General features: G+C 52.5%; 6 protein-coding genes across 6 annotated transcripts; 2 read left to right on the top strand and 4 right to left on the bottom strand.

Annotated features, from left to right (window-relative positions):
* Positions 1 to 278: 278 nt before the first annotated feature.
* M436DRAFT_59533 (EBP-domain-containing protein) lies at positions 279 to 7,210 on the bottom strand (the record flags this gene model as incomplete). Its single annotated transcript, XM_013576599.1, has 8 exons — positions 279 to 329; positions 382 to 3,258; positions 3,312 to 5,488; positions 5,757 to 5,789; positions 6,140 to 6,205; positions 6,435 to 6,669; positions 6,725 to 6,861; positions 6,916 to 7,210. The coding sequence occupies 8 exons, from the start codon at positions 7,208 to 7,210 to the stop codon at positions 279 to 281; spliced, it is 5,871 nt and encodes a 1,956-aa protein (XP_013432053.1).
* A 751-nt stretch (positions 7,211 to 7,961) lies between these two features.
* M436DRAFT_59532 (uncharacterized protein) lies at positions 7,962 to 9,079 on the bottom strand (the record flags this gene model as incomplete). The annotated part of the gene is made up of 3 exons (XM_013576598.1): positions 7,962 to 8,160; positions 8,216 to 8,774; positions 8,827 to 9,079. 3 exons carry the CDS (start codon positions 9,077 to 9,079, stop codon positions 7,962 to 7,964), a joined length of 1,011 nt encoding a protein of 336 aa, XP_013432052.1.
* A 284-nt stretch (positions 9,080 to 9,363) lies between these two features.
* M436DRAFT_34778 (signal recognition particle, SRP19 subunit) lies at positions 9,364 to 10,253 on the top strand (the record flags this gene model as incomplete). Its single annotated transcript, XM_013576106.1, has 3 exons — positions 9,364 to 9,841; positions 9,892 to 10,122; positions 10,171 to 10,253. The coding sequence occupies 3 exons, from the start codon at positions 9,364 to 9,366 to the stop codon at positions 10,251 to 10,253; spliced, it is 792 nt and encodes a 263-aa protein (XP_013431560.1).
* An 85-nt stretch (positions 10,254 to 10,338) lies between these two features.
* On the bottom strand, positions 10,339 to 11,566 carry M436DRAFT_36397 (Inositolphosphorylceramide-B hydroxylase; the record flags this gene model as incomplete). Its single annotated transcript, XM_013576384.1, has 2 exons — positions 10,339 to 10,492; positions 10,548 to 11,566. The coding sequence occupies 2 exons, from the start codon at positions 11,564 to 11,566 to the stop codon at positions 10,339 to 10,341; spliced, it is 1,173 nt and encodes a 390-aa protein (XP_013431838.1).
* A 794-nt stretch (positions 11,567 to 12,360) lies between these two features.
* M436DRAFT_68736 (splicing factor, CC1-like protein) lies at positions 12,361 to 14,155 on the top strand (the record flags this gene model as incomplete). Its single annotated transcript, XM_013576759.1, has 3 exons — positions 12,361 to 13,310; positions 13,365 to 13,841; positions 13,894 to 14,155. The coding sequence occupies 3 exons, from the start codon at positions 12,361 to 12,363 to the stop codon at positions 14,153 to 14,155; spliced, it is 1,689 nt and encodes a 562-aa protein (XP_013432213.1).
* Positions 14,156 to 14,908: 753 nt separating this feature from the next.
* On the bottom strand, positions 14,909 to 16,762 carry M436DRAFT_68735 (uncharacterized protein; the record flags this gene model as incomplete). The annotated part of the gene is made up of 3 exons (XM_013576758.1): positions 14,909 to 15,305; positions 15,501 to 16,494; positions 16,651 to 16,762. The coding sequence occupies 3 exons, from the start codon at positions 16,760 to 16,762 to the stop codon at positions 14,909 to 14,911; spliced, it is 1,503 nt and encodes a 500-aa protein (XP_013432212.1).
* Positions 16,763 to 16,995: the final 233 nt, after the last annotated feature.

Here is a 16,995-nt window from a genome sequence, read left to right as displayed (position 1 = left end):
AGATGGCTCTGAGGAGTAAATTGCTTTGAGAAGCCCCAAGTGAGACTGAACAAGCCAAACACTCAATCAAGTAAGACTTATAGAGGTGAACAACACGCTACACACTGAAGGAGCTTGCGTGATCCTGTACTAACTACTGGTATAAAGAACAAGAGTAAAAGCATTTGCATCGCGGGTGGGATATCAAGTCTGGAAAAAAAAAAACCGCAATGGTTGATGTGAAAGGAAAATACAGCCACCGATCGTTACTACTCGAACCAGGGATTGGAAACAGTCGCTCAGTATCGTAGCTTGCCCACAAGACCAAAGGTGTATGCACATTCACGTTCCTGGCTGTAGTCAGTACTCAGAGCTTCAATTTATCACGATCAGGTAACTCACTGTCTTGTGCTGAATCATGTAGGTGTCTGCTTTTGAAGCAAGGACTCCGCCTGAGGTGACTGGACCGGTTCTATCTTCCCAGACACTGACTGCAATACCTGTTCTGGCGACTCTTTCAAAGCAACTCTCACCCAGAGTGACGTCCAGCAGTGTTTCACCTCTAGTCTTTCCACTGATCAGGATACGTTTCTCCAGACCAATTGTCCGTGGGCTCGCAGGGATTCCAGGGGATGGCCGCGGAGGAAGTAATATCGACAGTCGTGCTGAACCCATATCTCTCCATTTATTCTGTGACTCTCGTATGTACAATCGAATTTTGGCATTTGTAATCCCAAGCGGTGTCCCTAATGATGAGTCGTAAACGAGTGGGGTCGAAGCCCCAGACGAGAGTGACTCGCTTGTACCACTTCGACTGCCTTGACGAGATGTAATAGTACTCTTAGCAATGTTGAAGAGTCGGCTATTGCCATTGAACCTGCGCAGCGCAGAGAACGCGGAGTTCGTTGTACCGACAGAAGAGTCAGTTATCTCAGAGGGTGCCCGAGAGGTCTTGGATCGGTACGTGTTACTTCTGCGGAGCGGATTGTGGAACCAAGAGCCATTCACGGACCTCTGATTATTGTTCTGGTTCATGGCTGCAGACCATGTACTTTCAGTGACTGGACCTCTGGCATTCTGCAGTGCAATATATGTTGGGTTGTTGATCCGAGCAGTATTAATGAATGAGTACAGCATGTCGCACTCTTCAGCGCTTCGAGAGCGGAACATGACGTTGTTACTGGCACGAATCAAGGAGCTAGCCGTGGGAGGTGATCTGATGGAAATGTCAAGCGCTGTGCCCCGACGCAAGGGAACAAGAGGAGTGACTTCGAACGCTATCAAAGGCTGTACACCCCTGGCGGAAGGACTTGTCACATCGCTCCCATCTGGTATGGCTTCATGCAGGTCAAAAGCTTCAATAAGCCCCGGTGTGATCACAACGACGCATTCACTCGGGTGCAGAAGCTCCCATGCGCCTCGGTCTGACCATGAGTATATTGACGCAACAGTTTTTGAAGCATTTGTCGCTTGCAAAGGAACAGTCCGATATGGGGCTTGAGAGGCAGAGTTCGACGGACCAAGTGTAGTGGTAGGTAGGGAAGCAACCGATGCCGGCGGGTTGGCTTCTCCAAATTTGTCAACAAGAGGCAGATCGAGCGGTACCATTACTTCTGCCCCTTCGACGGCGTCTTCGGAGGAACCAGACGTGATGGACTCGTCATCATCTTCAGAGTAGGACAGCTCACTCTCTGTAGAAGACTCGCTTGTGATGGACGGTTCGTATTCATGTTTGAGAGGGGACGAGGACCGGCGATGTCTCTTCAAGAAGTTCGGCGTGAAAGATGGTATACTGAATCTTTTCGACTTCGGGGGCGGCAAGTCCTTGTCTTTGCTGGAAGCGTCGCCGAGTATATCATCGAAGCTGACACCCTTGACACTTGGCCGACGCTTCTGCAATTTAGCAGGGCCCGATGAGGGTTCTACTGATTCCCCAAGGCGAGTCCGATCTGGATAATCAAAGAATTCAGGAGGATGAATTGGTGAGTTTGGCTCGCTCTTGTGTCGCGACTTCGGAGCATGAGCACACTCGGCCACGGGTACTGATGATACTCTTCGGTGAGGCTGCGAGCGAGGCCTGTTTGCCGTGTCCGTGTGGCTGCCATCCTCTTCCTCTTCAGACTCGTCAGATGCAATCGTGGACGGAGGCATCCAAACACTATATTCTTTTCTCGACTGAGACAGTGTGGATTGACTCGAGTATGAGCTCAGAGTGGTGCCAGTTTCCGACCTTGACATGTGATAAGTAGGACGTTCTGGACGAGCCCTCGTTTCCTTCTCCCCAGAGAACTGCAAAGAAGAGCGAGATGAGCTAGGCGACATAGGCGGTGATGATCTCTGACGCGTCGCCCTCGATCTTCGAAGTGCCGGCGTATCTCCTGGAGACGTTTCTGTTCGCGACGTAGTTCCGATAGCCTCTTGCAATGGCAGACTGGGCAGAGCGAGATCATTCTGAATTTCTTTGAGCGTTAATGGGACAGACTTCCGCAGCAACCTGCTATCCGGCAGGGATTGTCTACCACTCTCAAGGTTCGCCACGAGCTTCTCTTGCCCGCTACGTTCCGAACCCCAGCTCCTAGACGAGCTAGGTCTTTCTCCGATAGGAATCTCGATCTGTCTAGTCCACTCAGCTCCTCGACTTGTAGGACTGACGGGCGATGGGACCTCTTGCGAATCTCGGCGGGATGGGGCCTGGGATTTGGCGAGGAAGCTGGATTGTCTTGCCAGAGATGGTGGAACGGGACTGAGTCCGAGCATCTCTACCCACTCTGGTCCAGTAGATTCATCACTAGCACGCAATGACAGGAGCTCATGCCATTCTCTATTGTTAGCGTGTCGACCCCGAGCCATCATGACTATATCTCCTGGACTGTTGCCAGCTCTTGCGGAGACAGAATCTTTACTGAGAGGTGGAAACAGCAACCAGCGACCTGTGTCCGATACCTCGCAGACGAGAATGTCACCCCCATTTCCTCGACCAGGACAATCATCGCGGATCACAAGCTCAATCCTGCAATCCAACTGTTGCCCGCTGGAATGGATTATGTTCATGTCGAAGTAGTCTCTGGCATGAACACAACGTGTCGCATCGATACTGACTCCTTTGAGCAGAGCCAGACTTCGAAGATCTCTGGCACGGGTAGGGTCGATGGCCGCAGCAGCCTCGTCCTCCAACCGAGCCCGTTCTTCGTTAGATCTTCTGCGAGCCTCGGTGACCAACTCCTGATATTTGTCGGCCAAAACACATGCCGTGGCTGACGGAGCGAGGTGATTGATGCCCTGATCTGTCAGCAGTGCATCTCGGGAAATTTGTGGAACTACATTTGACATACCTTGAATGTTTTGGCGAGATACTTCAGGCGGACCAGGGGTCTCTTGAGCAAGAAAGCTACGTCGACTCTCTCTCCGTCACCATTGATCAAGTCACCGTCCTCATTCCTTAGCAAACCGTCATCCCATCTGGCACTGGTGTCGGCATCTGCGGGTGCAAGGTTCACCACGACATCCTGGAAACCCATCCTCCATGCTTTCAGGTAATCATGGTAGATTCGAGTAGCTCCTTGAGCCCATGATATTAGTGCGCTGTTATCGCACTTGGGAACTCGGCGATGGTGTGCTTTCAAGCGTTCTAGTGCAACGCCCATGTCGACGATAGGTTTGGTGACAGCCGCATCATCGGAAGCAGAACGTCCAAACAGACCAGCAGCGATCGCCGAGTCTGACTTGGAAAGTACACATGACAGCAGTACTGGAATGACCCCATCCACTAAAGTGCGGAGTTCTCGTTGGTATTTGATTTCGTCCGCAGTGAACTCGTCCCAAAGATCTTGGAGGGTCGCCTTCTCAAGTCTCGTCCGGTTGGTCTGGATCCTGCGTGCTGAAACAATGCTCTTAGCGTCAGCCATAGGTAATGACAACACAGATATGAGGTCCTCATGACGGGTCAACCTTCGCTTGAGCCCACTGGCGCCACCCTGAGATCCTGTGCGTTCGGGCACGATCGTCTCTTGCTCAGAAATCTCAGAAGAGGCCACAGACTCTTGTAGTGTTTCTGCCGAAGCGATGGTTGATAGTCTTTTTCCCGTAGTGGGAAATCGCCTTCGGAGGTTCGCTCCTGGCGCATGTTTGCTGGTCTGCACATCGGGAAGTTGTATATCAGATGGTACAGAGGATGTAGCATAAGAGGAGGTATCGTCGTCGAAAGTTGAAGGCACAGACTCGGGAATGGTTCGTAGCGCCTCTTTTGACTTCGGACTCGCAGTTGAAGGTTGCGACTTGACGTGGCCGTTTGGAATGTCTGCATTATTGTAGACTTTTGGAGTAGAGCCAATCCGTTGACCCGCTGAGTCTACGTTTAATGGTTGCTGAGGTTGATCTTTAGAGGCTGGGATTCTTTTATGCCCCTTTTCTTGTTGTAAAGCTTCACCAGCAACGAAAGGATCGGGAGTTCCTCCAAGCCATGCCTCAATTCGGTTTCCGTACGCAGGTGCTGCGGCAGGAATTGCATCTGACGGCAACACACCATTGGTTTCCGGTACTCTAGAACGTCCAGCCGTCGGGTCTTTTCTGGTTTCTTGTGCAGTCGAAGGCGCTCCTCGTGACTTTCGGGCATGAGCATTCCGAGCACTGATACTGTCATCTGGATCCAGGGTCTGTGCGATTGATATGTTCTCCGTTCCTGCCTCGGAGGCTGCTGGCGAAACGTGGCGTCGACGTAGCCTACGCCTCCGATCTGAATTGTCGCGACTCACTTCCCTAGGGCTCCTCGTGTCTTTTTCTCGTGTGCGCTCCCCTGCGCTTGTTGATTCCAGCCTATGTTCTGAAGCACGCTGTCTCAAGCTTCCAGAGCTGCCGCGTTGACCACCTTCGATCTTGGACGTACGCTGTTTGTACTGCGCTCTTGAGCTCTCTTCTATGGGTGTTATGCGTATACCGTCGTCTTCTGCCATGGGTCTGACTCTGATGCCGTCATCGTCTTGTTTCGATTTTGAAGGCTCCTCACTCTTGTATACAGTAGTCCTCTTGATCGTGTATGGCTTTGGATCGATATTTGGTGGATTCTCAGGTGTCTTTGTAGGCGAGCGGTCTTTGCGCCAGTGAGCATCACTGACCACGCGCTTCAAGGGTGCTCCAGCATGTTTGACATCTGGATTCAAGTCGTTGCGGGGAATGTTTTTCTTGCGCACCCATGCTTGTCGATCTGGGTCGGGTTCTCTAGGGGTCTTTGGCGATTTGGTTGGAGATGACTGACTGCTCCTCTTGTCTGCATCGGTTCGAGATTTATCCGGCGAGCTCTTGTTTGGCCTTTTTGCGCGTCTTGTGTCGTCTGCATCGTGCTCGTACTCGACGGTTACCACATTCTCATCCTCTTTCGCAACGACTGCTCCAGCACTGTCAGCTTGCCATCTTTGCACCCTTTGGCGAATCTTATCAGTGTCGTAGAGGCCGGTCTGCTTGCCGGTGTCACGGTCGCCTTTTTTCATGTGTGGTTGCTCGCGGCGAGAAGATGCTGTGGTGTTGGGAGTAGTTCTGAATATACGCTAGATATGTTGCGACTGGAAAGCGACAATCGAAGACAGGGTACATCGAGGGTGGTGTTGGTCTGTTACGAGATTGAGGAATTGACGTGGCAGGATGAGAAGTGACAAAGACAGTACCGCACAGAACAGGGCGCGAGCATCTGCTTGGAACGGGATATACGTTTGGGCTGGCAGGATACAGCTACCAATGCACGTCAGTGTCCACCGCAGAGCCGTTGTTGTCGATATGTGCCTTACGGTTGAAACGGCGAAGGTGGAGAGAACTGGACCCTGGTTGCATGTGTCAACAGTGGGGAACAGTTCTTTCACAGCTCAGATTCGACCGCGGAGTTGACGGTAGAGCTCATTGCTCGAGCAGAGTTCGGACAGGCGCATGGGCGACAGCGAGGACGAGGACACAAACCAGGCTTTGTGTGTTTACAGTCGGAAGGTGCAACCAGCCATTTCCCGCGCATCAGGATCCGCTCGATCCCCAGCCCGTCGCAAACAATGCCGCACTCCACCCACACTTCTTATCTTCTCTACCGCACTGCCCGAAATCCTAGAAGTCTCTCGACCTGCACATCATCGCACTTCCACCAATCTATGGGCAGCTGCCAACCCGGAGGTGTCTGACTGACAACCCGGCCTCCATGTCCATGAATTACTGGTGTTAATGTTTTCCGCTCGACGAAGTCCGTGCACATCTAGATAATGGAGCAATGCTCCGTTGCTTGATTATATTATGGCTGCGCATTAGCGCCTTCTCTACCGATGGATTACCTCACGCTCTCTAGGATCGCCTAGATGTTCTTCTTCGACGTCTTGAGCTCCTGAACTTGTCGAATCGCATCCGCGCTAGCCTTTACGCTGTTATACAACAACACTGGGCAGGGTCAGCAACTCCCGAGCGCTTCGATCGACCAAATTGCTTACCTGCAGGTATCACGATCCAGAAGAAGTTCGCTCCGAAATAGTATCCCCAGAAGTAGTAAGATTCCGGTCTTGAATACTCGATACCCAGGTAAAAGTGATCGGCCATGCTGGTAGCATAATACAAAAGATCACCATAACACTGCCCAAGGCTCACTGCTGCTTGCAGTGGATGCCTCAGCGGGTTCTCGGTCGCAATCATTACAGCGACTACAAAGCTCAGTGGGCCCCAAAGAATCTGTTGCATTCGAGTAAGCTTTGGAAGTAAGAGACGCGGGAGATATGTCACTTACAGCGGTCATGGCTTCAACACAGAAGACGAAGATGTTTCCTGTAAGATATCTTGAATCTGAGAGCGCATACTCTTTCCAGAGCTGTCCAAGGAACGTCTGCAGCCCGCCCATGTTTGCATGGTTGTATGCAAAATACCCTTTTGAAAATTCAGCTTCAACTCTGCTGTTCTCGCCCAACACCACTTTCTTACCTTCGAAGAACAAGTGTATACACCCACAAAGAGCGAACCACATGACTGTGATGAGTTCGCTGGCAGGCAACCTTGGGTTTATTCTCTTCACAGCCAGAAGTGTTAGACCAAAGATCGCAGCACAGCCAGCAATAAAGGAGCCGAAAAGGGAGAGCACGGTAGAGTCGTTGGCCACATAACCGACAATGTTGGCATCCAATGGGTAGTAGGGATGCTTGACGTTTTCGTAGCTAGTCGTGTTGTTCATCATAGCTTGAAACGGCAAGGCCATCGTAAAGTCTTCAGAGATCGCCATTTCGTCCACACAATGTTGTCGAACAAGCAGCAAACGAAAGAGGCTAGGAACAAAGATTAAGAAAGAGGATCAGGCATGAAAACAAGAACGTCGGACAACTCGGAACGTAATCGTCGGTCAACACGCAACATGCGAAACACACAATCCAAATAAATATCTCGAACATGATGACGATACCAAACCTCGACCATTTTCACGCTATGACTCAAGATCAACCAATCGGAAAGCCAGGGAAGTCGCTCGGCCCGCGAACTTGTCTTGAAGATCGATCAACTTGCTTCGGCAGAGTTGGATACAAATGCATCATGATCAGATCATGGGAATCGTCGAATACCCTTGTTCTGTGTCACGGAAATAAATGTTGCTCGTGGGACTGGCGTGGGATCAAGCTTTCAAAGGTCATGCATGTCCTTGGTGTCTCGGCACTTTTGTCTGTTGGTCATGCTACTCCCTGGCCAAGCCGACGACTCGGTACATGATTCATGTGAGGATTCAGGACTTGTTACGGAGAGATACTCCGCCCGAACGCGGCAAAGGACCAGATTGAAGCAGTGGTAAGAGCAATGACGCAGGCAATCAAGTGATAGTACCCGGCCACTCCACGCGCGATGAACCAAGGACGCGAAGGGGACTTCAGGGTCGATCGTGACTGCCGGCAATCGTGCACAAAGACTTATTAGGATCCCCAACAGAGTCGGGCCAAGGGGATAGATGTACAGAGGATATACATAGAAAGGAAAGTATCCAACAATCAAACCGCACTGTATCCACCACGACTGCTGCTGCGTCCTTGGATCATACCAACAATCGAGCGACCCCAATCCTTGACGGTGTACGGTAAATCGCGCCAGAAGTCGGCGTGCGGTACTGAGTCGAAGCCCTGCGAGCCGTACTTGCTGCTGTTGAGCCATGTGCCGAAGATTAGATATGCTGCTGCTCCCAAGAAGGCACTGCGACCAATATTAGCAAAGGCACGATCATGGGCAAAGCCAGGAGAGACGTTACATGATAAGGAACCAAGTGAAGAAGCCCCAGTGGCTGCTCGAGTTGTTGCCAGAGGATGGCTTGTGTTCGGTCATGCCTTCACAAGCGTATTTTGTCTTCCATTCCAGACGCAAGACATCGAACTCGGCATCACCCTGGCCCTCTGGTCGGTAGCTAATAAGCTTCAGGCTGGCATCTTCGACAGGTTCTTCCTTGTCGTCCTTCTTATCATCAGGCTCGGCGCGAGTTGCTAGTCGTGCAGCCAGTTGCTCCTCGTCAAGCTTGTCGCGCGTATCATGCTCAGAGCCTTCCAATCCAGTCCTGTTACGATCGCATTGGAACTCGATAATGGCCTTCTGCTGGCGACCGCTAGATTTCTCGAAGGGGTATTTTCCGCCATGCAGTTCGACCCTCAAGCCTTCCTTATTGGCATCGTCGTGTGAGGCAGAGTTCTTCAGGCGGGTCCACTCGGGATCCAGGAATCTACCGTGAGATCCGGCGTACTGGCCGGCGATAGGGATGACTCGCCTGATGGTGCTGGAGTTGTCGGCGAGATTATAGTCGTACTCGATGCCGCAGACTACAAGTTGTGAGCAAGTGGCACGACCAGAGGCTGGACCAAGACTAGATACCATATGTGCCAGTTTGACATTCGTTGTCTTTGGGGACGTTTTTGGTCCTCTTGAGAGGATTACAGATATCAACGGTGAAGGTGGTGTTGGAGAGACTCGGGGGGTTCTCTTCGAGGAGATGAACAGCACGAGGGCCGGCCAGCTCTGAGAGATCAAAATGTTGACCTTTCACTACGACGTTCTTGCAGTCAAGGGAAACAGCTGTGGCCGCAGTCGCAGAGAAGACGAGTAGAGCGGGTAACGACCCGAGCATGCCTTGTGCCCACATGGCTTCGAGGAGCTTCCGGATCAAATACGTAGAGAGAGGGCGAGGTGATTCGAGTGTAGCGAGAGCGAGCAGAAGCACAGAGAGAGAGGGAGAGAGGAAGGCGCAAAAGACGCAATAGTGCAAGGAGGAACGCGAGAGGGCGATCAGACAGGCAATCAATCATAGCGCCAAGCAACGACCGCATTCTGACTTGTACCTCTATACTGCCCGCCGTGGCCCGTCGCTCTCTGCTGCCACGACACATACACATCAACTTGTCCACACCAATAATGTCTCGCCATGCCCGTATCGAAGAGGTGTCCGACAGCGACTCGGACCCGTCCGAGATGGATCCCTCGGATTTCGACCCTGGTCTCCTGAACTCCATCATCCAGCCCGCCAACATCCCCTCCACCGCGCCTGAATACCCGCAACAGCAGCAACCTGTTCTGCAGCCCCACTTCCCTGGCCGCCCACCACCAGACCAGAATGCCGAACGCGAGCGTACCAAGCACTACCAATGTCTCTACCCCATCTACTTCGACTCATCTCGCTCTCGCGCCGAAGGTAGACGAGTAGGCAAGAACGAGGCCGTCGCAAACCCTCTGGCCCAAGACATTGCCAATGCCTGTTCGCAGCTGCCTGTTGCCGGCCAGGTCGTCTTCGAGCCTGCAAAGACTCATCCCAAGGACTGGGCTAATCCCGGACGTGTGCGCGTTTTGATCAAAGAAGACGGCAAGCCTGCAGGAAAAGGCTCAATCAAGAACAGTACGCCAGCTGGCATCAATCGCTGAGACTTGAATTCTAACTCTACACAGAGCACCAGCTGTACAAGTTGGTCGCCGACTACCTACGAGCACACCCTACTACCGAGGATTCGCCTATGCGCATGCGCATTGCTGGTCTGCCACCACCGACCAAGCCTATCCCACCGCCAGCAGCACCTAAAGGTTGGAAAATGGGTACGATATTACCATTACACTCACCCGCTCTGAGCGGTGGAGGCGTTAACGAAAACTACTTTAAGGATATGATGCAGGAAATGCAGGGTATGCAGGGTCAGCCTGGTATGCCCTCTCTGCCAGCAGGCTTAGAAGGCATGTTTGGTGGTGGTGGTGGTCCCTCTGCGCCTGAGCCACCAGCTTCCAAGAAAAAGGACAAGAAGAAATCCAAAGCCTAAACGCCTGTCTTTACCCCCGAATGTCCAACCGCCGTCCGTCCGTCGAATATACATAACTCCTGGCATGAACGCTCGACATTGACATTTACGTCGTCTTGATGATTTTGGGCGGGGTCATGGGTAGTTCGGTCTTGAACACCCAGTCCCAGAAACGACTGGTGACACCGAACCCGTTCTCGTAATCGGCAAAGTGGTGTGCCAAGTGGTACTTCTTCAGCTCGCGCCAGTAAGCAGGAAGGCTGGGATACGTTAGCTGGGAGTCTTCACCCGTGATATAAGAAAAACGCGACTTACGTCTTGTGGTGTAAGAAGTAATGAGTCAGATCGTAGCAAATGTATCCAAAGATACCACCACAGAAGACTGCAGTGGCAGCGTTCCAATCATAGAAGAAAACGGCGTGAGCGAGATGCCAGAAAGGCGTGGCAAGAGCCAGGAACAAGGTTGGAGGCATAACCAGACGCAGCCTGTCCATCGGCAGGTAGTGGTGAATACCGTGGAGGAGAAAATGCAGGGTGAGGGCAGCACGGTTGTCGGGTAGATACTGGTCCAGATGAAACAGGAAGCGATGCAAAACGTACTCGACCAAAGTCCAGATACAGAGGCCGGTAATCCAGTAAGAAGTGAGGCCGACGGTAGAAAGACCCTGACCTGAGAGCCAGGTGCCGTACGCAACCGGAGGAAGCCAGACAGTAGGCACGACCCACCAGGGAGTTTTGCTCAGAGGTTCAAGGAAGTTTCCAAACAGAGGCGCGCTGTCTCCACCCTTGTAGTGGCGAGGGCGATGCACTTGTTCGAGATAGAATTCTTTGGTGAAGCCACCCCTCCATACCTGCATCAGCAGAGGCTTGTTCAGGTCGAGGAACTTGTGAGTGCGGTAATCAGAGCTAGCGTCCGTCTCTCTGGACAAGTCTTCCTCGCAAGACATTCCAGTGTTCTCGTAAAGTGGCTGGTTGGGGCCATCTTTGCGCAGCTCCGCGGCACCGGCCTCTGAAGGCGGCAGGGGTACGATATCGGCTGGGTGGGTAGTGTCGGTAACGGCCTTCATGACGGACTCGGTAGCGACGAAGCCAACGAGATAGTCGTCGAGGATCTCCCAAGCAGATTCCGAGTGGAAGTGGGAAGCCGTGTCGTCCATAATGTCCTTTACATCCTTGCCGCCATAGTCGATAATCAGGTCACCACCACCAGGGTGATCCTCGAGGAAGGGAGTGATATCGTAGACCTTTGTGCCGACGGTGACATAGCAGCATTTGGCAGTGTTGTGCGAGGCGACGTCGGCTTGAGGGATGGTGGGCAATGTTCTACCAGGCATACTGTCGCAAAAAGTCGTTCAGGTGGAAGCCGGAGAGCGGCGGAGAAGTCGGATGTAAACAAAGGCGAAAGGGCAGGCAGGCGGGCAGGCAGGGAGGCAGATGTTATGTCGGTATATCAATTGGCAGTGGGAAGTCGAAAACAAGAAACAGGGCGGATGCAGGCAAATATAACAGTCTCCTGAAAATGCAAACGTAGGCAACGGAGATGGGAAAGCGACTGAGGTGATGGGTGGCGTGCCTCTCAAGCAAGCAAGCAGCCCTTTCAGGGAAATTTGGACGGCGCAAACCCGCCACATGCCGGAGAGTCTCGCCGCTCCGGCTGCTCCGCCAGCACCTTCATCTATCTCCCGTCCTTCGACCCTCACGACTCCATCTGTCACTCGAGACTCTCATGGCCTGTCAACAGTTCGTAACAGACACTCAAGCTTATAGTGAAGTGTACTGTATCAAGCGTTCGCATCGTTGCGCAAGCGAAAGCTGTTTGTGCGGCCCTTTCTTGCACACGTATCTAGGCTGCTGCAGGCAAAGGCAAATCGACTCTGCCAAGCACGCGCGACTTCGCTGGTCGCGATTGAATTTGCCGGCCTCCTTGGACTCTTCTCTTTCCTCCACCACCACCACCACCACGTGAAATCTCCTTCTTGATCTCGACACTGTGTGTATCCACCTCGTCATAACTCGCATCCATCTGGCTCGGCTCCATCTCCGCTCAGCGTGTCACCTGCCTTCGTCAACCTACGCCCAAGTCAGCGCAAGCCTCTGCTTTTCGTAGTCATCTCACCAACCAGACATCATGGGTACCCTAGACATCTCGGTTGAAGAACTTCTCGAGTCCGCACAGAGAGATGCCTCTGCTCAAGAAGCACACACTACCACTACCAACAAGGAAGATGACGGTGCTCGCTCTCGCCGCGGCACTACCGCCGATGTCGACATGAAGGACTCAGACAATCTCTCTGCTAACGGAAGCACTCGTAGTAGACGCAGAGATCGCAGTGCCGACCGCTCATCGCGTCGCCCTGATTCGCGCGAACGTCGCGAACGCTACCGCTCGAGTGGCGGTGATTTTTACCGCGGAAATGGCCGTAACAGAACTAGATCCCCTTCAGACGACGACAGATACTACCGCCCTTCGGATCGCTCGCGCAGAGAAGATGACCGACCTCGCCGTCGTGACAGAGAACGTGGTGACCGTCGTTCCCCCCGTCGCGACCGCGGCGACTCATACCGTGGCGGACGTGCTGCTCGTGATAGATCTCCTCCACGCCAAAGGACCCCCGAACCCACCGACGATGAGCGCGATCGTCGCACAGTCTTCGTACAACAACTCGCTGCTCGACTACGTACCAAGGAACTCGAGGCTTTCTTCGCCCAGATAGGTCCCGTCAAGGAAGCCCAAATCGTCAAAGATCGCGTCAGTGGCCGCAGCAAGGGCGTCGGCTACGTTGAATTCAAAGAGGAAGAATCGGTTCAGAAGGCACTCGGCTTGACTGGTCAGAAGCTTCTTGGTATTCCCGTCATTGTACAACTCACAGAAGCTGAAAAGAATCGTCAGGCTCGTGTAGCAACTGGCCAGCCCACACAATCTAACGGAATACCGTTTCACAGGCTTTATGTTGGTAACATCCATTTTTCTGTCACCGAGGAAGACCTCCGCGACGTTTTCTCGCCATTCGGTGAGCTCGAGTTCGTCCAACTGCAAAAGGAGGAAAACGGTCGCAGCAAGGGTTACGGTTTTGTGCAGTAAGTTGTTTTGAGCATTTCATCTTCCTCCTTGCCCGTACTGATCTGTCCTAGATACGTTGATCCTGCTCACGCGAAGGCAGCACTCGCCGACATGAACGGCTTCGAAATCGCTGGCCGTCCCATCCGTGTCGGCCTCGGCAGCGACAAATTCACCCCCGAATCGACCGCCAGTTTGTTGCAACGATTCGGTAGCCAGAACCAGGCTGCTCAGTTCCAAGGCTCGTCCTTTTCTGGCGCCGGAGGCCGTGGTGCCCATGCTGGCGGTAATAACAACTTCGATCGCGCCGGTGCTCGCGAAGAGAAGGGTACCGGTGGTGCTAGTGCTCTTGATGATGCAGATGTTGGAGGCGTCAACTTTAACAACTTCAGCAGAGACTCCCTCATGCGCAAGTTGGCTCGTACTGAAGATCCTGCCCCACAGACTCAGGCCACTTCTTCTCGCCCCCGTGCTGACACCAAAAAGACTGCTATGCATACTCCTGCTCCTAGCCGTTGTATTGTGGTCAAGAATGCCTACGACGAAGCCACGTGAGTTTCTTCCTTCCCGTACTTACCTGAAACAATGCTAACATTCCGCTAGCCAAACCGATCCTCATTGGGCCAAGGACCTCGAAGAGGACTTCAAAGAAGAGTGCAGCTCCAAATACGGCAAAGTCGTCCACATCGGCGTTTTCCGCGATAGTTCTGACGGCGAGATCTATGTCAAGTTTGCCGATCTTGCTGGAGGCGACAGCGCCCTTAAGGGCCTCAACGGCAGGTACTTCGATGGCCGCACGCTGACGGCTACGCCAGTTGTCGATGCTGTGTACAACATGAACTTTCCCAAGGCTGCCAATCTTTGAACACGGACGAGCGTCAACAAAACCCACGAACCATAACGAGTGCTGACACTGCAGATTGCATGTTTCTAAACTTGGACCTATCCTGGAATTCCGTTGGCAACACAAAGGTATAAAGACAATACAGATGCTTCTAGCGGGCTTGCGCTACTGAACTGATCGCATTGCGATATTTATTGTGTTAGTCCGAAACAAGCGTCCCAACTCTCAAGATATCTACGCATTGTTGTCAAGAGAAAGACGAAGGTGCGCGGGTTCTAGTCTGAAAGGCGTGATCGCAGCTAAGAATGTGTTTGATCGATAACTGAATAGCAATGCAAATTTTGTTCCTCTCATGTACTCCGTACGCTTATCTACTTCGCCTTGCCTTGCCACGGACCAGGGTTGCCCCAAGGATCTCTTGAAAATAACAAGTGGTGGAACAAGCCATGAGACCGAGTAACGGGTCTACATTGGGAACCTGTTCAAGGACAGCTGAGGCTACCACGGGTCAACGAACATGACCACTTCTCTTGAAACTCACGTGTAGCCGTGCAGGTGCGTGTTTGGATTGCTTCACAAGTTGATGCATGGATATCTGTTCATACCCGCCCCAATGGTTTCATAACCTTGGACGACTATATGACCTATGTCCGATTTGTAAAGTGAGTTTCTGTCGAATGACACAACCTCCCCCTTCAAAGCTGCGGCGTTTCTCGTAACATCATCTCTTTCCTCTTGCTCCCAGACCATTCTATCGGACATTTATGCCTCAAACTATCTGTTCCCTTTTGCATTTACTGTCATCTTCTCTGCCCTTTTTTTCCAGAGAGCACCGATATTCCTGTCACCAGTTTCAAGCCTCGCCAAGTAAGGCACTTGGACGAGTCCGTCCTTGAAGCGCTCTGCGGTGGATTGTTGAGTCCTAGGGGTTCGATTGGGCCATTGTACAGCGTTTTTGGGTGGACTGGGCGATCCGTCGTTGCTGTATGCACGACGTCGTTCGAAGAGGCGAAACGGCAAGTCCGGAGGCAATTGTCTATCATGGACTGGCGAAGGAGAGGAGCTGCCGTCAAGGAAGGGATTGGTGACAAATTCGGAATATAGAGATGCTGGTGAGTTCGGCAAGAGTGTGTTGATTGTCGTCGAAGGAAGTGTTTCCGATGAGGTTGTTCTAGTGGGATTATGACCTGTTGGACCGGTGGCTTCCTTCTGAAACATTCTGCTGGTGGAGCTTGAGTTCAAAACTATGTTTCCGTTTGACCAGCCATCCTGTGGAACTGGCGCTTGGTGGCTGTTTTGTGTTGGCAGAATGGGAGCAGGAGAATAAGCGCGAGATACCGGATATCCAGGAATTGGACGACGTGACTCATCAGAATTGTGAGCAGAAAAGTATTGTTCAGGCGAGTGCAGATCAGCAGGCGGTGGGTAGACCACAGGGAGTTCAGGAGAGTGTTGCTCGGCTGAGTAGCGCTTTGGCAAGGCAGGTGCTGATGAGTATGGCTGGAGTGGCAATTGTGGAGATGACCTCTGCGGGCTTGCAGTTGCTGCTCTCTGATGGTGGCGCCTACCATCTAGATCTGGTTCTTCCTGACATCTTGACTTTCTTGTCAGCTGCACGTTCGGCATACCGCCTAGCCCGAGACCTCTTTCTCCGTGCTCGCTTGTGGCTTCTGCACGCCAGCGTGCCCATTTCCTCGCCTCACGGAATCTCGTTCCCATCAACTCCATCTCGGAGAGCGCAGCGTCCACGCAATCGATATCGCCTTCCACAGTGTATCGTACCCATTCGCGGCAGAAGCACACGCGGGTACTCAGCATGTCGGACCTGCGCATCGAGCCTAGTAACAGTGCACCGAGTGCCATTGCAGTTTTCACATTGGCCCCCATTCTCGCTAGAACACAAGCGACGCACTCGTCCGCTTGATGGGCATATCTCGGAGAAGGCAGGCGACTGAACTTTTCCATAAAAGCAGATGGTGTAAGCCATAGTGATTGGAGTTCCTCCATAAGGGCCAAATGTTGAGTTTGTGAGGCTGATAGGCCACCAGCCAACGCGACGGGCTGCCAAATTTCCTGTGTTCTGACCTCGACTTCGTACCGTAAAGCTGCAAAGATGTCCTCCAGGGGCTTAGCATTGAGACGACGATGTATACTACACAGACCGTGGTTGGTAGACCAGGGTAAGAAGGAGGGCAGTGTAGTAGCTGCTCGGAGCCTGTGACTGAGTAGAGCGATGCGTTCGTTTGTGTGGCACACATAGGCTGTCCACACAGCTCCGTCTCGGGGCGTATCGACAGGTGGTGCATGGCAAAGGACTGAAGCCAGCTGGCTGACTTCATAGGGAAACAGGTCATCGTATCCTCTGGCACGGCGATGTATGGGCAACGTTGGTGGAGGTGCGTGTCGGCGACGAGGTTTCCATCCTCCTCGTTCATCAGACGCGGGCTTCCGAGCAACAGAGAGGTAGGATAACGACGAAGATGATGAGACCGCCGAAGGTGCTCTTTGCTGATTACGAACTTGGTGTTTCATGATTCCGGTGATAAAGTGATTTCGTTGTCGAGATGGTTGCTCATTAGTGGAATGTGCAGATTCACTTTCGGATAGCCGATTCGGAAGCGGCGTCATGGATCGTGTGCGAGTTTGTGTGCGATGATCATTAGAGGATCCGGATGACATGGACCGCTTTCGAGTCGTTGGTTGCGCCTCAGAAAAACAGCTTGCGATTCGTGTTTCGAAATTGAAGGCGATTGTTCCGAGTCGAATGCCCGAACTTCGGATAGGGTGCTGCAGATAGTCTATATATCAGCAAATTCGTATTGATATACTCGGGCACAAAGACACAGCCTATCCGCATGGTC

Source organism: Aureobasidium namibiae (genome assembly GCF_000721765.1).
Source record: "Aureobasidium namibiae CBS 147.97 unplaced genomic scaffold scaffold_1, whole genome shotgun sequence".
In the NCBI taxonomy this organism is placed as follows: domain Eukaryota; kingdom Fungi; phylum Ascomycota; class Dothideomycetes; order Dothideales; family Saccotheciaceae; genus Aureobasidium; species Aureobasidium namibiae.
This window is presented reverse-complemented; position numbering and strand designations above follow the sequence as displayed.